Raw genomic sequence first — 25,510 nt, forward strand, 5'->3', positions numbered from 1 at the left:
GCCTGCACCGCCCACACCTGCGCGCCAGCAAGCAGGTTGGAGCACCACCAATTCTGTTAGTCAGTCCCAGCCGGCATTTCTGTTCGCCAGTCCCAGCACTATCTGCCATATAGAAATGAGTCCCTGTCAGCAGTCTGACCTACCAGTCGCTACCAGCAGTCTCAGCACCAGCAGTCAGTGCCAGTCGTACAGCCCCAGCCATCAGAGTGCCAGCAATGTCAGCCACCAGTCAGTGCCAGCCATCTCAGCCACAGCCACCAGTCAGTGCCAGCAGTCACAGCCACAGTCAGCAATCTAAGCCGCAGCCACCAGCCTCAGCCACAAGTCAGTGCCAGCAGTCACAGCCTTGCCATTTAATATAGACTGTTCCTACTAATGTTTATGCACTACTGTTCTAGTGCTTGTTATTGTAACGGACTTAATGTCTAGTATTATATAATTCATGGACGATCACAGTTATCGGTTTCCCTTACGTCATATCAAATAGTCACATGACACAAGGGGATCCAGTCTCCACTGCGGCCAGTGTCGGCTGTGGCAATGTCAAACCAGATGAGCCCAGCCGAGCACTGCAGGCTTGGAAGAGAAGGAGCGGAGAGCCAGCGCCAGGAAGCAGGTAAGTAATCTTCCCTTTACAGATCCAGTAAAGTGGGGGAGATTGGCAAAGCCCCTCATTCTTGTACAACCCCTTTAAGATCTACAATTATAACAGCAGTAACTACACTTCTGAATATACTGATATTTTCTTTTAATTCCTGCTTCATTATACAGTACAGACCAAAAGTTTGGACACACCTTCTCATTCAAAGAGTTTTCTTTATTTTCATGACTATGAAGGCATCAAAACTATGAATTAACACATGTGGACTTATATACATAACAAACAAGTGTGAAACAACTGAAAATATGTCATATTCTAGGTTCTTCAAAGTAGCCACCTTTTGCTTTGATTACTGCTTTGCACACTCTTGGCATTCTCTTGATGAGCTTCAAGAGGTAGTCCCCTGAAATGGTCTTCACTTCACAGGTGTGCCCTGTCAGGTTTAATAAGTGGGATTTCTTGCCTTATAAATGGGGTTGGGACCATCAGTGGCGTTGAGGATAAGTCAGGTGGATACACAGCTGATAGTCCTACTGAATAGACTGTTAGAATTTGTATTATGGCAAGAAAAAAGCAGCTAAGTAAAGAAAAACGAGTGGCCATCATTACTTTAAGAAATGAAGGTCAGTCAGTCAGCCGAAAAATTGGGAAAACTTTGAAAGTAAGGGCTATTTGACCATGAAGGAGAGTGATGGGGTGCTGCGCCAGATGACCTGGCCTCCACAGTCACCGGACCTGAACCCAATCGACATGGTTTGGGGTGAGCTGGACCGCAGAGTGAAGGCAAAAGGGCCAACAAGTGCTAAGCATCTCTGGGAACTCCTTCAAGACTGTTGGAAGACCATTTCAGGGGACTACCTCTTGAAGCTCATCAAGAGAATGCCCAGAGTGTGCAAAGCAGTAATCAAAGCAAAAGGTGGCTACTTTGAAGAACCTAGAATATGACATATTTTCAGTTGTTTCACACTTGTTTGTTATGTATATAATTCCACATGTGTTAATTCATAGTTTTGTTGCCTTCATAGTCATGAAAATAAAGAAAACTCTTTGAATGAGAAGGTGTGTCCAAACTTTTGGTCTGTACTGTATATGCAATATTTTTATAACAAAACTGAGTCTTCTCGCTATAAATGATAGCAAGAAGAAATATGGAAATTCATGGCATATTTTACAGGAAGGATTTAGAATTGCTTGTTCCCGATGTGAATTCTTTGATGTTGAACAAAAGATGATTTCCAAGTAAAACATTTACCACATTCAGAACATGAATACAGCTTCTCTACTGTGTGACTTCTCTGATGGCACTTAAGATATGATTTTTGATTAAAACATTTACCACATTCTAAACATGAATATGGCTTCTCTCCTGTGTGAATTCTCTGATGTACCTCAAGAATTGATTTCTGAATAAAACATTTGCCACATTCGGAACATGAATATGGCTTCTCTCCTGTGTGACTTCTCTGATGGCTGTTAAGAGATGATTTTTGATTAAAACATTTACCACATTCTGAACATGAATATGGCTTCTCTCCTGTGTGAATTCTCTGATGGCACTCAAGAATTGATTTCAGAATAAAACATTTGCCACATTCGGAACATGAATATGGCTTCTCTCCTGTGTGAATTCTCTGATGTCTATCAAGATATGATTTCAGAGTAAAACATTTCCCACATACTAAACATAAATATGGTTTTTCCCCAGTGTGAATTCTCTGGTGGCCTTCAAGTGGATTTTTCCGAAAGAAACATTTCCCACATTCTGAACATGAATATGGTTTCTCCCCTGTGTGAATTCTCTGATGGCATTTAAGGGATGATTTCTGAGAGAAACATTTCCCACATTGTGAACATGAATACGGCTTCACTCCTGTGTGAATTTTCTGATGTTTAAGAACAGCGGATTGACGAGTAAAAGATTTCCCACATTCTGAACATGAAAACGGCTTCTCTCCTGTGTGAATTATCTGATGGGTTTTAAGATTTGATTTGGTAGTAAAACATTTTCCACATTCTGAGCATGAATACAGCTTCTCCCCTGTGTGAAGAATTTGATGTTGAAGAAGGCCTGATTTCCAAGTAAAACATTTGCCACATTCTGAGCATGAATACAGCTTTCTCCGAGCTCTTTGGGTTCCAGAACATCTTCTGCGAGTTTCATTCTGAGTAAGAGTATGTGATGAATTAGAAGATCGGACCTGTTTTAAAGGATGAGATGATAGATTTTTGCTGTGAAGGTCTGAAGGTACATCTGGGATAATGGCACGCTCTTCATATGTATCTGATATGACACCTGGATCATCTGCATTATAATATGTAGATATGATATGTTTCTCCAAGCGCTCAGTACAGTCATCTACCAAGAACAAAAATTTTTTTAATTAATATAATCTTTTACAAATTGAAGGCATCTATCAAAATTCAAAACTGACCAGGGCTGTCCAATTGTGTCATGTGACCCCACACCTAAAAGCAGAATGACCCTAAGTACATAGAAGGGTGAGACAAGAAGAACAGAGCTGTTACAACAGGCAAGAGTCAGGCAATCAGATACACAGGTTTCTCACATCCTGGAGATTATTCATCTAACACAGGGAGGCTCAATCTGCAGCCCTCCAGCTGTTGCAAAGCTACAACTCCCAGCATGCCCTAATAGCTGTAAATTGTCCAGGCATGATGAGAGTTGTAGTTTTGCCACAGTTAATGAACCGCAAGTTGGGCATCTGTGATCTAACAGAATACTGCGAAAAAGATTCTTTGCCCGGCGTCAGAAGGAGGAGGAGACGCTGCCCCCGTCCATGAACAGCATACAACAATTGATGGCAATGTTACAGCAGAAGGAATAAGAAGGGGCCAAGTCCATAACCAATACTGCTGTGATGTGGGACCAGTTTGTGTTATATCTCAGAAATCAACCATGGCAAAGGAACCGGTGTGAGCAACTCAAAATTACATTGCCTTAAGAGAGGACACAGGTTCATCAAGATTAATCTATTTTGATCAACTCAAGTGAGAACCTGAACGGACTATACACCAGCACAGGGGGACACCAGGACACATCTAGGAGATTCATGAAAGAGATCTGTCACCCTGATATTACTGAGCAAGTCCTGGAGAGTCACAGCGCAGACCTGAGGGAGTCGCTACCACCTTAGTGTAATGGGCTAGGATCAGCAGGAACACTCCTATGGTTTCATCTTCTCCTGTCTACTAGTATGTTTGGGGCAGTTGCTATGTATTATACAGTAGCTGATCTCTTGCTCAGCCGACCTCTCTTCTGTAGCTCACCTTGTTTGGAGAGGAGCTCCTGACTGGTTAGCCTCGCTGTAAATATTCCTAGTTTCTGCAGGGGGTTACTGGTTATAGTGTAAGCTCTGTGCTTTCGAATCCAGTAATCCTTTTATTTTCTGGTATCTCTCCTAGTTTTCTTCACCGGTGTAGTTTTCTTATTATGATCAGTCCAGTCTTTACCTCTGATTCTTGTAGTCTGTGTGTGTGGTTGGGGGGAGGGGATGTTCCATGTTGAAGTCTTTCCTGCCTTGATTCTAGTTCAGCTCTGATCAGTTTGGGTTGGGTCTTAGTGTTGTCCTGTTGTATGTTTTAGGATCAATTTTACAGATTAGGATTTTTCATAGGAATGTCTTAAGGGACAGTGAGGGTCAGTGATGTCTGGTATTAGGGTCAGCATGTAAGGACAGATCTAGGGAAGGTTTCAGGGAAAGCTCCAGTCAGGGCCACTTATTGTCTGTTCAGTCCTCTGTTCACCATATAACCCCCATCATCCGTCTGTTCCATTGACTGATTACCATCCCCATCCTGTTCTAGTCATCTACTGATAAGCTCCTATCTCCTGGCTTTCTTCTTACCCGCTTGTGTTGGGATATGTGCTTTGTATTATTCTTCATGGGACGGTCCGGCTGTTACACAGTTTGGTCCTAATGTAAGTCCTGGGGGTATCTGAGTACTGGGGGACACTGTAAGTACCTGGGGAAGGCGCCTGCTATAGGGGAAGTCCAGTTCAGGGTCATTACAGTTACAGACTCGTCTCTGCTTCATTTAGTGGTCACTACTCACCTGGGCTCTTATCTGTAGGAATGTCCTCCTTGTATTCCTCATCGCTCCACACATCTGTCTCTGTAGGAATCTCCTCCTTGTATTCCTCATCGCCCCTCACATCTGTCTCTGTAGGGATCTCCTCCTTGTATTCCTCATCGCCCCTCACATCTGTCTCTGTAGGAATCTCCTCCTTGTATTCCTCATCGCCCCTCACATCTGTCTCTGTAGGAATCTCCTCCTTGTATTCCTCATCGCCCCTCACATCTGTCTCTGTAAGGATCTCCTCCTTGTATTCCTCATCGCCCTTCACATCTGTCTCTGTAGGGATCTCCTTCTTGTATTCCTCATCGCCCCTCACATCTGTCTCTGTAGGGATCTCCTTCTTGTATTCCTCATCGCCCCTCACATCTGTCTCTGTAGGGATCTCCTCCTTGTATTCCTCATCACCTCTCACATCTGTCTCTGTAGGGATCTCGTCCTTGTATTCCTCATCGCTCCTCACATCTGTCTCTGTAGGAATCTCCTCCTCGTATTCCTCATCGCCCCTCACATCTGTCTCTGTAGGAATCTCCTCCTTGTATTCCTCATCGCCCCTCACATCTGTCTCTGTAGCATTAATATTGTTCAGATCTTCATCCCGATTCAAAATGTGTGAAACAAATATTGTGAATAACAGGACAGTCTGACAAGTTGAGTGGAATGTTTTAGATGCCTACAAAAGATCCTTAAAAGAGTTATCCAACATTAAACTTGTGTAATAGACCCCTTCAGAGAGGCGGACCCCCGGTGGAGTTCATACTTACTTGGTCCGTGCCTCTGTGTTCTGGCTTCATTGCTCCACTGTCGACTCTGCAGGTGCTGTGTCTGTGGAAATCAACACACTGTTGACAGGGGGGGCGGGGGGTGGAGATAGTTGGGTGCAACTGCTGCAGCCAAGGACTGGCAGCAGCGGTGACCTGTGACCAATGTGGCACATGACTGAGTGACGTACTGCATGGGTGGCAGGTGCTCCGCTGCCCTGTCAACTGGATGTTGATTCCCAGAGACCCGGGATCTGCAGAGGTGCCCATGTATCGATGGAGCTGGAATTCACCAGCAGGGATCAGGTAAGTATGAATCCAGCCACTCTGAAGGGGTCTGTTAAATAATTAGGCTGGATACCATCTTCTGCAGGGACAGGAACATAGAGAGGTTACAAGGCTCCTCTCACCATCTCCCACCAGTGTTTTCTGAAATACTACACCAGGATGGATGCAACTAAATATGTATTTACTCATTACCAATGTAATACAAACCATGGGAAGGAAAGTAAGGCTGGGGTCATGGCAGACAATTACTGGACTCATTTCTACTTTTCAGTACATCCTCCATGAAAGCACCACCGCAATACCAGATAAGCATGTGGTTGGGGGAGAAGGGAGTCTGGGTCAAATCTCTCAAGGGCTGATTCCGGATTGTATTAGATGTCCGGTCTGTAATGTCAACAAAAGGTATAACGCTTGCCCGAGGTGCTGCTCTGCAGATCTGATCAGTAGATGCCTCTGCCTTCTCTGCCCATGGAACTAAATTGGCCTTGGTTTAATTCTAATTCCATAAAGTTCCTCCCCTTTTTCTTCAGAAGGTCGATCCTCCAGGAGAGTCTCTTGGACGGATGCGAGTCCTGAACTTGGAGACTCAAGCCTTCAGATGCTCCACGCTGCCTGCCAGGATCTTCTGATGACAAAGCCAGAGCCTAAATAGGGAAGCAACATCCCCGACATCAAACCTGATGGAAAGGGTCCCTTCAGCAGGACATGGCCATCCCATACAGCCGATTTGAGAAGGTCTAGAAAGGGTCTGGGATGGGCTAAGGGACCCTACCATGGAAGGAGAGGGAAGAAACCCCCATACAACCCTAGCAAAGATCCTACAATTTGATAGAACAGGAAAATTCCACTCAGGAATCCTCTCTGCACCTGTCCTCTGTAGAGACAGGAAGAGCACTGGAGGCTGGAGCGGCCTATTGACTTCTCTGTGTTCTAGTCCCTACAGAAGACCAGAAGGACAACCTACATATGGTGCTGTCATGGAGACAGTCATGGAAAAAGTTATCTGGAGTAGTGCATACCAACAGAAATACAAAAAATTATAATTACACTTACCGGTAATTGGATTTTCTAGAACCCATGACAGCACCATAGAGAGATGGATCTGCCCCCACAACTGGACAGGAAGCCCCAGATCAATCAAAAAGGGAAATCCCACTTCCTCCCTCAGTGTTGATTCTGGAGTAGCCAGAACTGTTGAATCTTCAGGGAGTGCATAGCGGGGAACTCACCCAGCACTATCCAAATTTTCTCGCAATCTGACATCCATGATGGAACCCTACCGTGGAATCAATCCCTTATCTGGAGGAGCTCACGGATCTGCTGCAAGAGGTCCAAAGAGCCTCCTGGATCCTTTAGACCTCCTAGGGTCCCCACCGCTTGAAATACCGCACAAGAATCCCAGCAGACAACCGCCGACACTCAAGGGACTCCCTTTGGGAGTTCTAGATCGGAGGCAAGTATTTATAGGGTTTTGCTGGTGAGCCATACCTCCTGTAGGCCATCCAGACTAAATGGACCAGCCCATCTTCTTACTCCCAACTAGGAGCCATTAAGGGCTTTGTTGGTACGCCATATGTCCTGTAGGCCATCCAAACAACATGGTCCAGCCCATATCTCCCATGTAGGAGAATTATTGGGCCTCGTTGGTCTACTATGCTTATTGTAAATCATCAAACTACAAACTGTTAATCAGGCATAGCCACAGAACCAGTTCATCATGCAGGCATAGCCGTCAATGCCGACCGCCACCAAGACATGGTTGCATCTCAGGCACAGTTGGCACGGTTGGTATAAACACCCACTCAGAGCCAGGTACCGTCATCCAGATACTGTTGCAAGAACAGACAGTTATCAAGACACAGAAAAAAGGAAAAAAGGAATATAGGAAATAGCTCACCCACTTGCATCCACTATGAGGTGCTCTAGTCTAAAAGTGAAACACCCTTCACGACTAAAGATACAAGGAATATTGGAAGACTGGCACTCTCAACACATGGAGTCATAAGGTTGCAGATCACACAATTTATTGTAGGTACATAAAAGGTTAAAATTTAATAAAATTCAATACACTGTAAATAAATAAATAAACACAATCTGGTATCAGTAGTAACAAATGGATCAAGGTGATAAGTTCATTTTGTCAATGCTACAAGTCCATAGGAAATTGGCAACAAAAAAGGGCGAAGCAAAACCTCCCTTTTTGTTCCTGGTAAAAAATCCAATATTGAATTACTTCAGTTATATAGAACTCTAGGTATGATATTCCTTTTTCAAGCAGGCTATATATTTTAGCTATTCAGAAAATATCTGATAAAGTCCACTCTATAGGTATATTTCGGTGGTAATCAATCCCTTCGGTATCTCAAAGTATATATAGTGTGCCAGCCCACTATATGGGCATGTCTCTGTAATATTCCGGCACTTTCAAACAATGTACCGGTGACAACCCACTATGTGGGCTTACCTTCTCCTTTCTGTCGGACAGTCGTCCAAGTGTTCTGGGAGCTGCTGGAGGCCGGCGTCTCGGCTACTCCTTGGTCAGCGTTCCACGTGAAGTCAGAGACAGAATCGTCGCTCCGGAAGTGACGTAGCGGCACTCGAGATTTTGTTCTTTAGTATTTTCTTCGGCCAGTTGTATAAGGCATAAGCTCCGTTCCGTCCGATCAGGGATACAGTGCACTGTTATCCCGCAAAGTGTAAGGAAATTCTTATAGCTGGGTCATGTATAAATCTTATTCAGGAAAACACACTGAGGGAGGAAGTGGGTGTTCCCTTTTTGTATTGCTCTGGGGCTTTTTGTCCAGTTGTGGTGGCGGATCCATCTCTCTAAGGTGCTGTCATGGGTAAAGGGATAAACGCTGCTCTCCAGTATAATAGTCATCCTTTTTAGCTTCTTTACTCCCTCCTCTGCAGCTCTGGTCTCTTCATTCTCTGTGGGTGGGCAGCAGCTCATCCCATGTGACCATCAACCACCTGCATCTCCCAGGAGTGCGCTGCAGCCAGCTCTTCCTAATCCCCTCTCCCCTCCCCCCGTGTAGAGATACAGCTATATACCTCCATGAATATACAAGTAGGGATGAATGAAAGGAGTCTGCACTGCTTCTCCACGAGATGACTGCACCGGCACTGACAGGAGGAGGGGAGCAGAGAAGATACTGAGCATGTGTCCATCCCTGAATGCAGGAGAAGGTGGACCAGAAACCTAGTCACAGAAGAAACAGCAGGGGGCGCTACCAGATGGAAGATGTACTGTACATAAAAATACTACCAATATTATTACTGCATGTACATAGTAATAAAACTTCATCAGAAATGCCCCATTCACTGCACTGTGATACTTGTTATGTAATAACCCCTTTAATTATCATGACAACCACAAATGACCCGACAACAGTCGTCGTCTGAGCCTAATTGCTGCAGGTCTCCCAGTGTCACACCTGTGACAGGTCTTAGAAGGTCTGAAAGACTGACTGCACATGAGTGATCCGACAGCCTCTCTTGGTTTCACTTTCTGTTGCTGGTATGTCCACACCTCCTGTTCAGGTGTGGATCATGTGACCTTTACCTCTCCCCATTTAGTCTGACTTTACCCATCACTCCTTGCTCTGGATAGCTTCATTTGGTTTTGGAAGAGCTGGAGTGTGGTTCTTGTTGAAGTCCTGTTCATCCATCATCCATGTATTTTCTCCCTGGTTGTTTACTAGGCCTCAGCGAGACGCTGGTTCCTTCACCAGGGAAGGAACGGGTTGTCTCTGCCTTGTCATTACCTTTAAAGCATCCGAGGGCCACCAGGGTTTTCTAGGTTCCTGTGTATGGGCATCTCTACAATCGAGAGGTGCCCATACGGATAGGAGTGAGGGCCTGGAGCAGGGTTTTATAGGTGGTGACCCTTTTCCTTCCCTAGCGGTGAGGCCTAGTGTCTTTCCCCTTCCTTCTTGTTGTCTTTTGGTGTTCTCCCCTAATACATCTGTGACACCCAGAGGCTGGACCTAGATATTAGATGCAGCGCTCCAGATGGCGACCAAAATGGTCGCCAATGCGACTTAGAATTGCAAGATGGCGACAAGACTTTGTAGTCTTGTCGCCATTTGTGCCTAGACTCTCCGCTGCTCTGCCTCTTTAAGAAATTTCATCCAGCAGATACACGCTGCAGACGTCAGCTGGGTGAAGATCCGCCCACCCCCACACTACCCGTATAGAGGGTGGGCGGGGCTTGGGTTCCCGCATCTTGTGCTCCCGCTTCCCGGCCATCTCCCCTTCATGTGTATTCGCTACTGCACGAACAACGCTCGTTTCTATTGGACGGTTGTGAGTCTCCTCCTGTGTCCTGCTCGCTGATTGGCTTGTGAGTGTGGTGGGCGGAACAAGCGTGGCCTGTGTGTTGTCCCGGCTGGCGTGCACATAGATCCTGAGAAGGGAACTGGCCATGTTGTGTGCTGGGTGAGTGTTTGCTGTGCGACAACTCTGCAAATAAAGTGACATGTTGTAGTGAAGGGACGCGCTTGTAGTGGCCGACACGGGGCAGACTGACGCTGACCGGTCCAGACAAACCTTTATCTTCAAAGTGGAACGCCCTCCCTTTCCTCTTGCCACACTGCATCAAATTGAAGATGTCTGCTTGCTGTCGGTAAATGCAGATGCTCAAGCTTACATTTCAATACTGCAATCCAGAGGTAAACGCCATGCTATATCTACACTGATACATTGTAACGGAACCTCAGCTGTAATTAGAAGGTTAAGATAGTTTTCAGTGTCCCAGTGGCTGACGGCAAGCAGAGAGTTTGAAGATAGTGAGGTAGTAACACACAGTGAATAAACCCATATGTACATAGGCTGAAAACCCATCCTGGTGACAGAGCTGTGGGTTTGTTACAATGTGTCAGTGTAGCTTGGTGCTGTACTCCTGGTAAGAGGGGTTGTACCCCAGCGCCTCTTAGTGGCTAAAAATTTGGAGAGGAGAACATAGCATCCAAATGTAAATGATGTGCTTTAGGGCTCATGCACACGACCGTATGGATCTTGCGGTCCACAAAAAATACGGCTGACATCCGTGTGAATTCCGTATTTAGCGGAATGGAACAGCTGGCCCCTAATAGAACAGTGCTATCCTTGTCCGTAATGCGGACAATAATAGGAAATATTCTATTTTTTTGTGGAACGGAAATACGGACATACGGAAACGGAATGCACACGGAGTAACTTCCATTTTTTTTGCGCACCCATTGAAGTGAATGGTTCTGCATACAGTCCGCAAAAAAAAACTGAATAGACACAGAAAGAAAATACGTTTGTGTGCATGAGCCCTTACTCTGTCAAGGAAAGTTTTTGCTTAGATGAGATTCTCGAAAAAGCAGACAAGCAGCGGAGGCCTGGAGGCGAATGACCGGGACCCAGCACCGAGGGATCGCCAACGCAGATCTGGCTGGTCACGGAAAGGAGTGCACAACCCCTTTAACTGCGGGGGCTGTAACCTAGGAAACCACAGGCTCCTAAGCATCCCGCGAAAGTATAAGGATTAGAAATTTGGAGACAAAATTTTTCAGGTTAGGAGCCAATGGTTCCTTGATATTTTATTTAGTCTGGAGCCCTGAGATGGCAGCTCACAGCCAATAGCCTTGTACACATGCATCCTCAGCACGGCCGGACATGCTGCAGGTGGTTTCCGTGGAGGAGATCGGCTTCTACTCGTTCCTCTCGGGGACATAAATCTATCGGCTCCTTATTCCCACCAGTGGTCTCCAAAGCCAGAGACTTGTAGGAAGAAGCAGAGAACATGGAGCGTCTGTGGTCGGCTGTAATCCCGCCATCTCCAGCTTATTACACCAGTATAAACCAGTATAAACTTAGAATAGTACTGGATAAAACAAGGCGTCCTCATACAGAGGAGGAGACATCTCCATTACCTGACCGTCCTGTGGAAGGAGAGGACGCGGACATCTCTCTGGTGTTGTCCTCTGACTAGATCTCTCTGCAGGAGACACAGAGACTGGACTCAGACTTCACATACAGAGAATTCCAGGACATTTGTATTTAGTCCTGTCCGTTACCTGGAGATGTGAGGGGCTGGTCCTCCTCCATCTTGACCTCCTTGTACAGACCCTTGTGTCCTTCTAAATACTCCCACTCCTCCATGGAGAAATAGACAGCGACATCCTGACACCTTAGAGGAACCTGACAACACAATGACACCGTCATCACCCAGACCCCTCCAGTGCTGTGACTGTATAATGTCCCCGCATTCCCGTCGGTGTCACCTCTCCAGTCAGCAGCTCCATCATCTTGTGGACGACTTCTAGGATCTTCTCATTGTTCTTCTCATGTATCAGATTACCAGACGTCTTCTTCACCGTGGAGTAATCCTGTTCATGGAAGACATAATAATAAATGTCACCATGTACATTCCAGAGTCCATCACTTCTACAGCCATGTCCACCTGTAATTACCATAGATAATGGTGTAATGTGACATCATCAGAACCTCTCACCTCTCCAGTCACATCATCTGTAATTACCATAGATAATGGTGTAATGTGACATCATCAGAACCTCTCACCTCTCCAGTCACATCACCTGTAATTACCATAGATAATGATGTAATGTGACATCATCAGAACCTCTCACCTCTCCAGTCACATCCTCTGTAATTACCATAGAGAATGATGTAATGTGACATCATCAGAACCTCTCTCCTCTCCAGTCACATCACCTGTAATTACCATAGATAATAGTGTAATGTGACATCATCAGAACCTCTCACCTCTCACCTCTCCAGTCACATCCCCTGTAATTACCATAGATAATGATGTAATGTGACATCATCAGAACCTCTCACCTCTCCAGTCACATCCCCTGTAATTACCATAGATAATGGTGTAATGTGACATCATCAGAACCTCTCACCTCCCCAGTCACATCACATGTAATTACCATAGATAATGGTGTAATGTGACATCATCAGAACCTCTCACCTCTCCAATCACATCCCCTGTAATTACCATAGATAATGATGTAATGTGACATCATCAGAACCTCTCACCTCTCCAGTCACATCCCCTGTTATTACCATAGATAATGATGTAATGTGACATCATCAGAACCTCTCACCTCTCCAGTCACATCCCCTGTAATTACCATAGATAATGATGTAATGTGACATCATCAGAACCTCTCACCTCTCCAGTCACATCCCCTGTAATTACCATAGATAATGATGTAATGTGACATCATCAGAACCTCTCACCTCTCGTCACATCCCCTGTAATTACCATAGATAATGGTGTAATGTGACATCATCAGAACCTCTCACCTCTCCAGTCACATCACCTGTAATTACTATAGATAATGGTGTAATGTGACATCATCAGAACCTCTCACCTCTCCAGTCACATCACCTGTAATTACCATAGATAATGATGTAATGTGACATCAGAACCTCTCACCTCTCCAGTCACATCCTCTGTAATTAACATAGATAATGATGTAATGTGACATCAGAACCTCTCACCTCTCCAGTCACATCCCCTGTAATTACTATAGATAATGGTGTAATGTGACATCATCGGAACCTCTCACCTCTCCAGTCACATCACCTGTAATTACCATAGATAATGATGTATGTGACATCATCAGAACCTCTCACCTCTCCAGTCACATCCCCTGTAATTACCATAGATAATGATGTAATGTGACATCAGAACCTCTCACCTCTCCAGTCACATCCCCTGTAATTACCATAGATAATGGTGTAATGTGACATCATCAGAACCTCTCACCTCTCCGGTCACATCCCCTGTAATTACCATAGATAATGGTGTAATGTGACATCATCAGAACCTCTCACCTCTCCAGTCACATCCCCTGTAATTACCATAGATAATGGTGTAATGTGACATCATCAGAACCTCTCACCTCTCCAGTCACATCCCCTGTAATTACCATAGATAATGGTGTAATGTGACATCAACAGAACCTCTCACCTCTCCAGTCACATCCCCTGTAATTACCATAGATAATGATGTAATGTGACATCATCAGAACCTCTCACCTCTCTAGTCACATCCCCTGTAATTACCATAGATAATGGTGTAATGTGACATCATCAGAACCTCTCACCTCTCCAGTCACATCCCCTGTAATTACCATAGATAATGGTGTAATGTGACATCATCAGAACCTCTCCCCTCTCCAGTCACATCCCCTGTAATTACCATAGATAATGATGTATGTGACATCATCAGAACCTCTCACCTCTCCAGTCACATCCCCTGTAATTACCATAGATAATGGTGTAATGTGACATCATCAGAACCTCTCACCTCTCCAGTCACATCCCCTGTAATTACCATAGATAATGATGTGACATCATCAGAACCTAATCTAAGTCCCTTTAGAGACCCTCGGGATATAATATGCAATTACTATACGGTCTATGGGACCAACAATCCCTTTAGGGGTCTCTAACTAATGATAAAATGTTATCTTTATATAGTTAATTGTTGTTAAAATTATCAGGGTGCAGTGAGATGTGGAGTCGGCTATTCTTTATTGCTAGTTGCTAATGGCAACGTCCATTCCAGCCCTTTATTTATTCATTAATGCCTATCAGGTGCATTACTTGGGGCATGCTCCAATCAGGAATATCGTGAGTGTATGATTGTATCACTCCAAGGGGCAATATTAATCGACCAATATATTTCTCTTTTGTTTGCATTATATTGTTTTTGTCTTTTATTTACTTTGTTATTATTCGTCTGTTGTGGAACCCTATCACTACCACACATCCACCATATGTATCAGCCTATCAGAGTGTTCATTGTGTCTTATGCCTGGGAGATGTTCCAGCTATGTCAACAATTCAATATCTCCTCCGGCACTAATGCTCTGCAGGCTGATGGATGACACAGGTGGGTGCGTTAATCTCCCACTGGTTTCTGCTGTTTTTGACCTTGATGAGGATTGGTGTTGAATCGATGTGAAATATACAGATCGCTTCCCACCTCACTAGGTGCTACCTATGCCTGCTCATAATGCTCCTGAATATTCTCACTGTGCTCTGTCTAAAACTAAGAAGCGCTACACTAATACACCCCTCCCGACATGTTTCGCCACATGCGTGGCTTCGTCAGGGGAAGTGGGGTATAGGCGTGCACGCGCTCGCAGTGACCTCTATTTGTGTAACACTAAGTCACACCCATCCCATCGCTGTGACCACTGAGTGCTCCGCTACCTATTGCTGACCTGTTACAAGTCCTATCAGAAGGGAGTGCGTCATCTTGCGTATATGTTCTGCGCTCATTTCTCTTTAGGTCCGTCGCAGGTAGGTCCGGTGTTATTGTTACCTCCCCTTTAGATGACGTAACTCCTACTCATTCCATGGCCGTTAACTAGTTCATGCCGGTCACTCTGAATCACTGATAATGGTGTATAGAATAATTCTCCATCCACCTCCATGCTTTTCTTTATCATAAAGGGTAGATATATATCAGTCCTCTGCCAGGACATGTCAATCAGCAGAAGTTACTGTAAGTTCTGTTGTCCTTTAGGTTACCACATACAGTACAGACCAAAAGTTTGGACACACCTTCTCATGAAAATAAAGAAAACTCTTTGAATGACTATGAAGGCATCAAAACTATGAGTTAACACATGTGGAATTATATACATAACAAACAAGTGTGAAACAACTGAAAATATGTCATATTCTAGGTTCTTCAAAGTAGCCACCTTTTGCTTTGATTACTGCTTTGCACACTCTTGGCATTCTCTTGATGAGCTTCAAGAGGTAGTCCCCTGAAATGGTCTCCACTTCACAGGTGTGCCCTGTCAGGTTTAATAAGTGGGATTTCTTGCCTTATAAATGGGGTTGGGACCATCAGTTGCGTTGAGGAGAAGTCAGGTGGATACAAAGCTGATAGTCCTACTGAATAGACTGTTAGAATTTGTATTATGGCAAGAAAAAAGCAGCTAACAGTCTATTCAGTAGGACTATCAGCTGTGTATCCACCTGACTTCTCCTCAACGCAACTGATGGTCCCAACCCCATTTATAAGGCAAGAAATCCCACTTATTAAACCTGACAGGGCACACCTGTGAAGTGAAGACCATTTCAGGGGACTACCTCTTGAAGCTCATCAAGAGAATGCCAAGAGTGTGCAAAGCAGTAATCAAAGCAAAAGGTGGCTACTTTGAAGAACCTAGAATATGACATATTTTCAGTTGTTTCACACTTGTTTGTTATGTATATAATTCCACATGTGTTAACTCATAGTTTTGATGCCTTCAGTGTGAATCTACAATTTTCATAGTCATGAAAATAAAGAAAACTCTTTGAATGAGAAGGTGTGTCCAAACTTTTGGTCTCTACTGTATGTATTTCAGTGATCCATCTGCTTCAATATCACTTATTATTGGCATTTTTTAGTAGGTCTATGGAAGGTATACCATTATTAACCCAATCAGTTTTATAGTTGATTAGTTCTGTTCAGAGGTAACTCCTCATTACTCGATCACAACTACCTGTATACTGCTTCTCAGTATGAACTGTACTCCTGCACTTTTATTAATTTCATACTGTGCTGGATGGAGTGTGCTATCTTCGCAAATAAGAAAGGGTCTGGTTACGTTTCTTCTTCTCTAATTTTGTGACATTCTTACCTTTGTATGCTATTCTTTTTTTATATATGCAAAACGATGTATATGTTAAATGAAGGCCGTATAGGAGAAGCCTTCATTGAGGCCTCTTGGACTCAAGGTCTGTAATCTATGTATCCATTTGGCTTCTTCCTGCAGGAGCTTCTGATCTAAATTGCCACTTCTTGGTCCCAAAGTCATCTTGGTCAGTCTCCAAAATTTTAAGACTTCAAGATTCCCACCATGGGCATATGTAATATGCCTATAGAGTGACGTGTCTTTTTCTGTATTTATGGCGCTAATGTGACCCGATATCCTCCGTCTTAATTCCTCAGTGGTTTTACCCACATACAATTTTGGACAATTGCACGATGCGACATAAATAATGCCGCTGCTGCGGCAGTTTAAAAACTCCCTTATTGTGTATTCACGTCCATCTGTTGGATTTTTACATTTCTTCACTCTGGGTACATATTTGCAAAAAGTGCAATTGCCACACGGGAAGGAACCTATGATGCTGGATTTTAACCAATTTTTGTTTGTTGCCTCTTTTAGGAAGAAAGCTCTGAACAAGCTTGTCCCTGAGATTTTGTCCCCTTTTATAAGTGACACTCGGGTATGGTGACAACACCGTGCTCAGCTCTTCATCACTGCTAAGTACCTTCCAATGTTTTTTTAGGATTCTCATTATCTGTTGATTGTTGCAGTCATAGGTGCCAATGCATCTTATCCTTTTTTCCTCCGGTGTCTGGTCTTTACCGTATTTTTTGGATATTAAATCCTCCCTGTTGGCACTTTTGATTGAATGCTCTTTTAAGGCATTTCCGAGGATAGCCTCTTGCTCTGAATCGTTTAAAGAGCTTGTCTGCTTCCTTTTTGAGAGTTCCTTCTGTAGTGCTGTTTCTCCTCGCTCTTAAATACTGCCCCACAGGTATTCCTTTCTTCAAGGCTGTTGGATGCCAACTCGTCCAGTGGAGGAGACTGTTTGTCGAGGTTGGCTTACGGTAAATTTCCGTTCATATCTGCCCATCCACTCCCTTCTGGATCAGTAAATCCAGAAAGCAGATTTGGCTTGGGTGGATTTCAAAGGTAAAGTGCATCCCTATCTCATTTTGATTCAACGTATTAACAAAGTAGATGAATTCCTGTTTCTCACCCTCCCAAAATAACAAAACATCATCAATAAATCTACCCCAAAATAATATGTGACTAGTGAAATGTGCAAGTGTGTCAGAAAAAACTATAGTGTCCTCCCACGACCCCAAAAATAAATTTGCAAAAGTCGGTGCACAAGGGGTCCCCATAGCGGTACCTTTCATCTGTTTGTAAAGGCACCGTTACATAGGAAATAATTGTGAGCGAGAATGAATCTCAACAAAAGGAAGACAAAATCATTGTGTTCGTGAAAACTGGTGCTTTTGGTGTCCAGAAAGTATTTGGTGGCTTTTATTCCTAGGTCATGCTCAATATTACTGTACAAAGCCTCCACGTCCAAGCTTGCCAAGTACGTGGATGGAGATGAGTGAGATTTCCCTGATTTTTGTCAGTACATCAGTGGTATCCTTTATATATGAAGGTAATTATGCAACAAACGGTCTCAGTATCTCATTCACGTATTCGCTGGCTGGTTGACTTAGAGAATCATTCCCTGACACTATCGGACGCCCGGGTTCCACAACAGATGAATAATAGCAAAATAAATAAAAGACAAAAACAATATAATACAAACAAAAGAGAAATATATTGGTCGATTAATATTGCCCTCGGAGTGATACAATCATACAGTCACGATATTCCTGATTGGAGCATGCCCCAAGAAATGCACCTGATAGGCATTAATGAATAAATAAAGGGCTGGAATGGACGTTGTCATTAGCAACTAGCAATAAAGAATAGCCGACTCCACATCTCACTGCACCCTGATAATTTTAACAATGGGTTTTCTTGTTGAGTGTACATTTTAAATTAACTATATAAAGATAACATTTTATCATTAGTTAGAGACCGCTAAAGGGATTGGTGGTCCCATAGACCGTATAGTAATTGCATCATCAGAACCTCTCACCTCTCCAGTCACATCCCCTGTAATTACCATAGATAATGGTGTAATGTGACATCATCAGAACCTCTCACCTCTCCAGTCACATCCCCTGTAATTACCATAGATAACGATGTAATGTGACATCATCAGAACCTCTCACCTCTCCAGTCACATCACCTGTAATTACCATAGATAATGGTGTAATGTGACATCATCAGAACCTCTCACCTCTCCAGTCACATCACCTGTAATTACCATAGATAATGATGTAATGTGACATCATCAGAACCTCTCACCTCTCCAGTCACATCATCTGTAATTACCATAGATAATGGTGTAATGTGACATCATCAGAACCGCTCACCTCTCCAGTCACATGCCCTGTAATTACCATAGATAATGATGTAATGTGACATCATCAGAACCTCTCACCTCTCCAGTCACATGCCCTGTAATTACCATAGATAATGGTGTAATGTGACATCATCAGAACCTCTCACATCTCCAGTCACATCCCCTGTAATTACCATAGATAATGATGTAATGTGACATCATCAGAACCTCTCACCTCTCCAGTCACATCCCCTGTAATTACCATAGATAATGGTGTAATGTGACATCATCAGAACCTCTCACCTCTCCAGTCACATCCCCTGTAATTACCATAGATAATGACGTAATGTGACATCATCAGAACCTCTCACCTCTCCAGTCACATCACCTGTAATTACCACAGATAATGGTGTAATGTGACATCATCAGTACCTCTCACCTCTCCAGTCACATCCCCTGTAATTACCATAGATAATGATGTAATGTGACATCATCAGAACCTCTCACCTCTCCAGACACATCCCCTGTAATTACCATAGATAATGATGTAATGTGACATCATCAGAACCTCTCACCTCTCGTCACATCCCCTGTAATTACCATAGATAATGATGTAATGTGACATCATCAGAACCTCTCACCTCTCCAGTCACATCCCCTGTAATTACCATAGATAATGGTGTAATGTGACATCATCAGAACCTCTCACCTCTCCAGTCACATCACCTGTAATTACCATAGATAATGATGTAATGTGACATCATCAGAACCTCTCACCTCTCCAGTCACATCATCTGTAATTACCATAGATAATGGTGTAATGTGACATCATCAGAACCGCTCACCTCTCCAGTCACATGCCCTGTAATTACCATAGATAATGATGTAATGTGACATCATCAGAACCTCTCACCTCTCCAGTCACATGCCCTGTAATTACCATAGATAATGGTGTAATGTGACATCATCAGAACCTCTCAAATCTCCAGTCACATCCCCTGTAATTACCATAGATAATGGTGTAAAGTGACATCATCAGAACCTCTCACCTCTCCAGTCACATCCCCTGTAATTACCATAGATAATGACGTAATGTGACATCATCAGAACCTCTCACCTCTCCAGTCACATCACCTGTAATTACCACAGATAATGGTGTAATGTGACATCATCAGTACCTCTCACCTCTCCAGTCACATCCCCTGTAATTACCATAGATAATGATGTAATGTGACATCATCAGAACCTCTCAAATCTCCAGTCACATCCCCTGTAATTACCATAGATAATGGTGTAAAGTGACATCATCAGAACCTCTCACCTCTCCAGTCACATCCCCTGTAATTACCATAGATAATGACGTAATGTGACATCATCAGAACCTCTCACCTCTCCAGTCACATCACCTGTAATTACCACAGATAATGGTGTAATGTGACATCATCAGTACCTCTCACCTCTCCAGTCACATCCCCTGTAATTACCATAGATAATGATGTAATGTGACATCATCAGAACCTCTCACCTCTCCAGACACATCCCCTGTAATTACCATAGATAATGATGTAATGTGACATCATCAGAACCTCTCACCTCTCGTCACATCCCCTGTAATTACCATAGATAATGATGTAATGTGACATCATCAGAACCTCTCACCTCTCCAGTCACATCCCCTGTAATTACCATAGATAACGGTGTAATGTGACATCATCAGAACCTCTCACCTCTCCAGTCACATCACCTGTAATTACCATTGATTACGATGTAATGTGACATCATCAGAACCTCTCCAGTCACATCCCCTGTGAATACCATAGATAATGGTGTAATGTGACATCATCAGAACCTCTCTCCTCTCCAGTCACATCCCCTGTAATTACCATAGATAATGACGTAATGTGACATCATCAGAACCTCTCCAGTCACATCACCTGTAATTACCATAGATAATGGTGTAATGTGACATCATCAGAACCTCTCACCTCTCCAGTCACATCCCCTGTAATTACCATAGATAATGATGTAATGTGACATCATCAGAACCTCTCACCTCTCCAGTCACATCCTCTGTAATTACCATAGATAATTGTGTAATGTGACATCATCAGAACCTCTCACCTCTCCAATCACATCCCCTGTAATTACCATAGATAATGATGTAATGTGACATCTTTAGAACCTCTCACCTCTCCAGTCACATCCCCTGTAATTACCATAGATAATGGTGTAATGTGACATCATCAGAACCTCTCACCTCTCTAGTCACATCACCTGTAATTACCATAGATAATGATGTAATGTGACATCATCAGAACCTCTCCAGTCACATCCCCTGTGATTACCATAGATAATGGTGTAATGTGACATCATCAGAACCTCTCTCCTCTCCAGTCACATCCCCTGTAATTACCATAGATAATGGTGTAATGTGACATCATCAGAACCTCTCACCTCTCCAGTCACATCCCCTGTAATTACCATAGATAATGATGTAATGTGACATCATCAGAACCTCTCACCTCTCCAGTCACATCACCTGTAATTACCATAGATAATGATGTAATGTGACATCATCAGAACCTCTCACCTCTCCAGTCACATCCCCTGTAATTACCATAGATAATGGTGTAATGTGACATCATCAGAACCTCTCACCTCTCCAGTCACATCCCCTGTAATTACCATAGATAATGGTGTAATGTGACATCATCAGAACCTCTCACCTCTCCAGTCACATCACCTGTAATTACCATAGATAATGATGTAATGTGACATCATCAGAACCTCTCACCTCTCCAGTCACATCTCCTGTAATTACCATAGATAATGGTGTAATGTGACATCATCAGAACCTCTCACCTCTCCAGTCACATCCCCTGTAATTACCATAGATAATGATGTAATGTGACATCATCAGAACCTCTCACCTCTCCAGTCACATCCCCTGTAATTACCATAGATAATGGTGTAATGTGACATCATCAGAACCTCTCACCTCTCCAGTCACATCACCTGTAATTACCATATATAATGGTGTAATGTGACATCATCAGAACCTCTCACCTCTCCAGTCACATCACCTGTAATTACCATAGATAATGGTGTAATGTGACATCATCAGAACCTCTCACCTCTCCAGTCACATCCCCTGTAATTACCATAGATAATGGTGTAATGTGACATCATCAGAACCTCTCACCTCTCCAGTCACATCTCCTGTAATTACCATAGATAATGATGTAATGTGACATCATCAGAACCTCTCACCTCTACAGTCACATCCCCTGTAATTATCATAGATAATGGTGTAATGTGACATCATCAGAACCTCTCACCTCTCCAGTCACATCCCCTGTAATTACCATAGATAATGATGTAATGTGACATCATCAGAACCTCTCACCTCTCCAGTCACATCCCCTGTAATTACCATAGATAATGATGCAATGTGACATCATCAGAACCTCTCACCTCTCCAGTCACATCCCCTGTAATTACCATAGATAACGATGTAATGTGACATCATCAGAACCTCTCACCTCTCCAGTAAGCAGGAAGAGTATCTCTAGGGTGAGATCTAACATCCTCTCCGCCATCTTGTCCCCGTCTCCATCCATTATCTGGTACTGATGATGTCATTGGACAATCCTATATCACAGGAACCTGAATGGAAGAAGAGGAGTCAATGTAGAATCCGCATGAAATCCCATAGAAAGGCTTATAATGACCGGAGATGATGAGGGACATTTGGGAGAAATCAGAGGAGATGAGGTCTTCTCTCTATTGTCTGGACTGAGGACTGGAAGATCTCGTCAGGACACTTCCTTCATGTATGAGGTGACAGCAGTGTAAAGTATGGTGCACCCTGACATTGGCCGCAGTGGTGATACCAGTAATGTAAACCATCATGGCCACAGTGGTCATGTGACACTTATACTGGTATCACTGCTGGGATACATCCTCATAACATGGACGTCTATGGGAGATGACGACCACTGCTGGAGACACTGGTGGACGCCTCCCAGGTCCCTCTCCGGCAGAGGCTTCAGTGTCCCCGACGTCAGGAGAGCAGCGCATGCGCAGGATGTCAGTGCGGCCTGTGACTGACGGAATACACTGCACTACTTAAGTATCAACTGCCATAATACACTGCACTACTGAAGCATCGACTGCCACAATACACTGCACTACTGAAGCATCGACTGCCACAATACACTGCACTACTGAAGCGTCGACTGCCACAATACACTGCACTACTGAAGCATCAACTGCCACAATACACTGCACTACTGAAGCATCAACTGCCACAATACACTGCACTACTGAAGCATCAACTGCCACAATACACTGCACTACTGAAGCATCAACTGCCACAATACACTGCACTACTGAAGCATCAACTGCCACAATACACTGCACTACTGAAGCGTCAACTGCCACAATACACTGCACTACTGAAGCGTCAACTGCCACAATACACTGCACTACTGAAGCATCAACTGCCACAATACACTGCACTACTGAAGCATCAACTGCAACAATACACTGCACTACTGAAGCATCAACTGATACAATACACTGCACTACTGAAGCATCAACTGCCACAATACACTGCACTACTGAAGCATCAACTGCCACAATACACTGCACTACTGAAGCATCAACTGCCACAATACACTGCACTACTGAAGCGTCAACTGATACAATACACTGCACTACTGAAGCGTCAACTGCCACAATACACTGCACTACTGAAGCGTCAACTGCCACAATACACTGCACTACTGAAGCACCAGCTGTGACAGACATCATACACTGCACTACTGAAGCACCAGCTGTGACAGACATCATACACTGCACTACTGAAGCACCAGCTGTGTGTCACCACCAGACATCTGAGAAGCTCTGACAGACGTCCTTCAGAACCTCCTCCTTGAGGTTTCTTTTGTTTTGCTTTAGTTTCCTCATCTCGTTAGCCTCTCTCAGCTGTCATGTAGTTGCACTGATTGCATCCCTTTAAATCCCTTCCCATACTGCATCACTTTGCGGTTTATACAACTTCCTGGAGTATATGCATGCTGGATGCTACTACTGAGTCTTCTACAGATAAGTTTTGTTCATTCATTTGTATTTTCCTGTTTGCTGGATCCCAGGAGACCCTGACTCCCTCCGTATCTAGTGTAGGGAGCCGGTGGTCGTGTCCCCTCACTATTATAGGGTGTTCAGGTGTTATACAGTCGAGGTACGAGGATATGCGATCTTCTACCATTGAGAATTTTGCATAGGCTGAGCAGTTAGGGAGAGAGTCAGGTCTGTTGCAGGGCTCTCCCTTTTGTTCCTTAGTTTTGGATCCAGTCAGTCGGATCTTCCTTTTGTGTCTTCTAGTTTGCTGTACGCCTTCCGTGACACTGTGACAGACATCATACACTGCACTACTGAAGCATCAACTGCAACAATACACTGCACTACTGAAGCATCAACTGCAACAATACACTGCACTACTGAAGCACCAGCTGTGAAAGACATCATACACTGCACTACTGAAGCATCAGCTGCGACAGACATCATACACTGCACTACTGAAGCATCAGCTGTGACAGACATCATACACTGCACTACTGAAGCATCAGCTGTGACAGACATCATACACTGCACTACTGAAGCATCAGCAGTGACAGACATCACACACTGCACTACTGAAGCACCAGCTGTGACAGACATCACACACTGCACTACTGACTGCGGCCCCCGGCTCCCCGGTACCTGCTCCTCCTCATGCCGGGGCTCTCCCTCCCGCTGTCCGGACATCAGAGCCTCTTTACAGGACGTTTCCAGCAGAACTTCCTCTTTCCCTCAGGTTCCTGGAGTTTTCCTCTCCCAGCATGCTTTGCGGTGTGACGTCACAGGGCTGGCCCCGCCCCCTACACCTCCGGCGGCCATGTTAGTACACCCAGACATGGCTCCTGCTCCTCTCCTCACATCACTGAGGGCCACAGGCGCTTCCCTCACCATCTCCAGAGCCCCAAACACTGGGAGCGGCCAGCACAGCCGTATCTAAGCCTCTCATGTGAGATACAGCCTGCTGAGCCTGGATCACAGCTTCTCTTGTGTGATACTGTCTGCTGAGCTGTGTATCTAATCCTATCCTGTGTGATACTGTCTGCTGAGCTGTGTATCTAATCCTATCCTGTGTGATACTGTCTGCTGAGCTGTGTATCTAATCCTACAGTGTGATACTGTCTGCTGAGCTGTGTATCTAATCCTCTGTTGTGTGATACAGGAGGAGCTGATCACATGGTACAGTCCACCCCCGGTCCCCTCATTGGTATAGTCCTCACCCGCCAGTCGCTTCTTTCACCCTAGTGTTAGGTTTGCCCGTTTCTGGCGGGGGAACATCCTGCCGGATTCGGACTAACGCTCGCACACGTCTGTTTCCGGAAGTCTGGCCCGGCCCCATTCATTATAACGGGGACGGGCGGGAGATGGGGCCGCAGCACGGGAAACATGCCGAGAGGCGGCCGGACAGAAACCGCCTGCTGATCAGTGGAGGAGACCCCTTTACATGCAGCGATCTCCTCCACAGTATGGGCAGCAGGGATCGGTATTGCTTGTTCGCATATAGAAGCGTTCCTTCCTTCCTGACAGTCGCTGGCTCGTATTCAGGGGTAGAAGTAAGAGAAGACGGCCTCAGGGACAGTACGGGGGGGTTACCTAGGTACACGCCAGGTTCCCGACCCCCAGGGCGCCCCACCAAATATGT

The 25,510-nt window shown here is 44.4% G+C and overlaps 3 protein-coding genes across 10 annotated transcripts in view; all 3 read right to left on the bottom strand.

The window, feature by feature from the left end:
- LOC121001550 (gastrula zinc finger protein XlCGF26.1-like) overlaps positions 1 to 2,762 on the bottom strand; it is a 76,326-nt gene extending 73,564 nt beyond the window's left edge. The window contains exons 1-2 of the mRNA XM_040432674.1: positions 2,694 to 2,762; positions 1,885 to 2,400 (exon numbers count right to left, since the gene is read on the bottom strand). Of these exons, the coding sequence (XP_040288608.1) occupies positions 1,885 to 2,400; positions 2,694 to 2,762 (585 nt within the window). The remainder of the gene's footprint in view (positions 1 to 1,884; positions 2,401 to 2,693) is intronic.
- LOC121000837 (gastrula zinc finger protein XlCGF26.1-like) overlaps positions 1 to 25,510 on the bottom strand; it is an 800,859-nt gene that overhangs the window by 720,446 nt on the left and 54,903 nt on the right. The gene's annotated exons all lie outside the window — the stretch shown is intronic.
- Positions 2,785 to 24,663, bottom strand: LOC121000875 (gastrula zinc finger protein XlCGF66.1-like). Its single transcript, XM_040431631.1, has 6 exons — positions 24,514 to 24,663; positions 22,290 to 22,413; positions 12,000 to 12,104; positions 11,793 to 11,916; positions 11,649 to 11,713; positions 2,785 to 2,903 (listed from the first exon to the last, which is right to left on the bottom strand). Exons 2-6 carry the CDS (start codon positions 22,365 to 22,367, stop codon positions 2,805 to 2,807), a joined length of 471 nt encoding a protein of 156 aa, XP_040287565.1. The 5' UTR covers positions 22,368 to 22,413; positions 24,514 to 24,663; the 3' UTR covers positions 2,785 to 2,804.

This window comes from Bufo bufo, chromosome 5 (genome assembly GCF_905171765.1).
Source record: "Bufo bufo chromosome 5, aBufBuf1.1, whole genome shotgun sequence".
NCBI classification, from domain to species: Eukaryota; Metazoa; Chordata; class Amphibia; order Anura; family Bufonidae; genus Bufo; species Bufo bufo.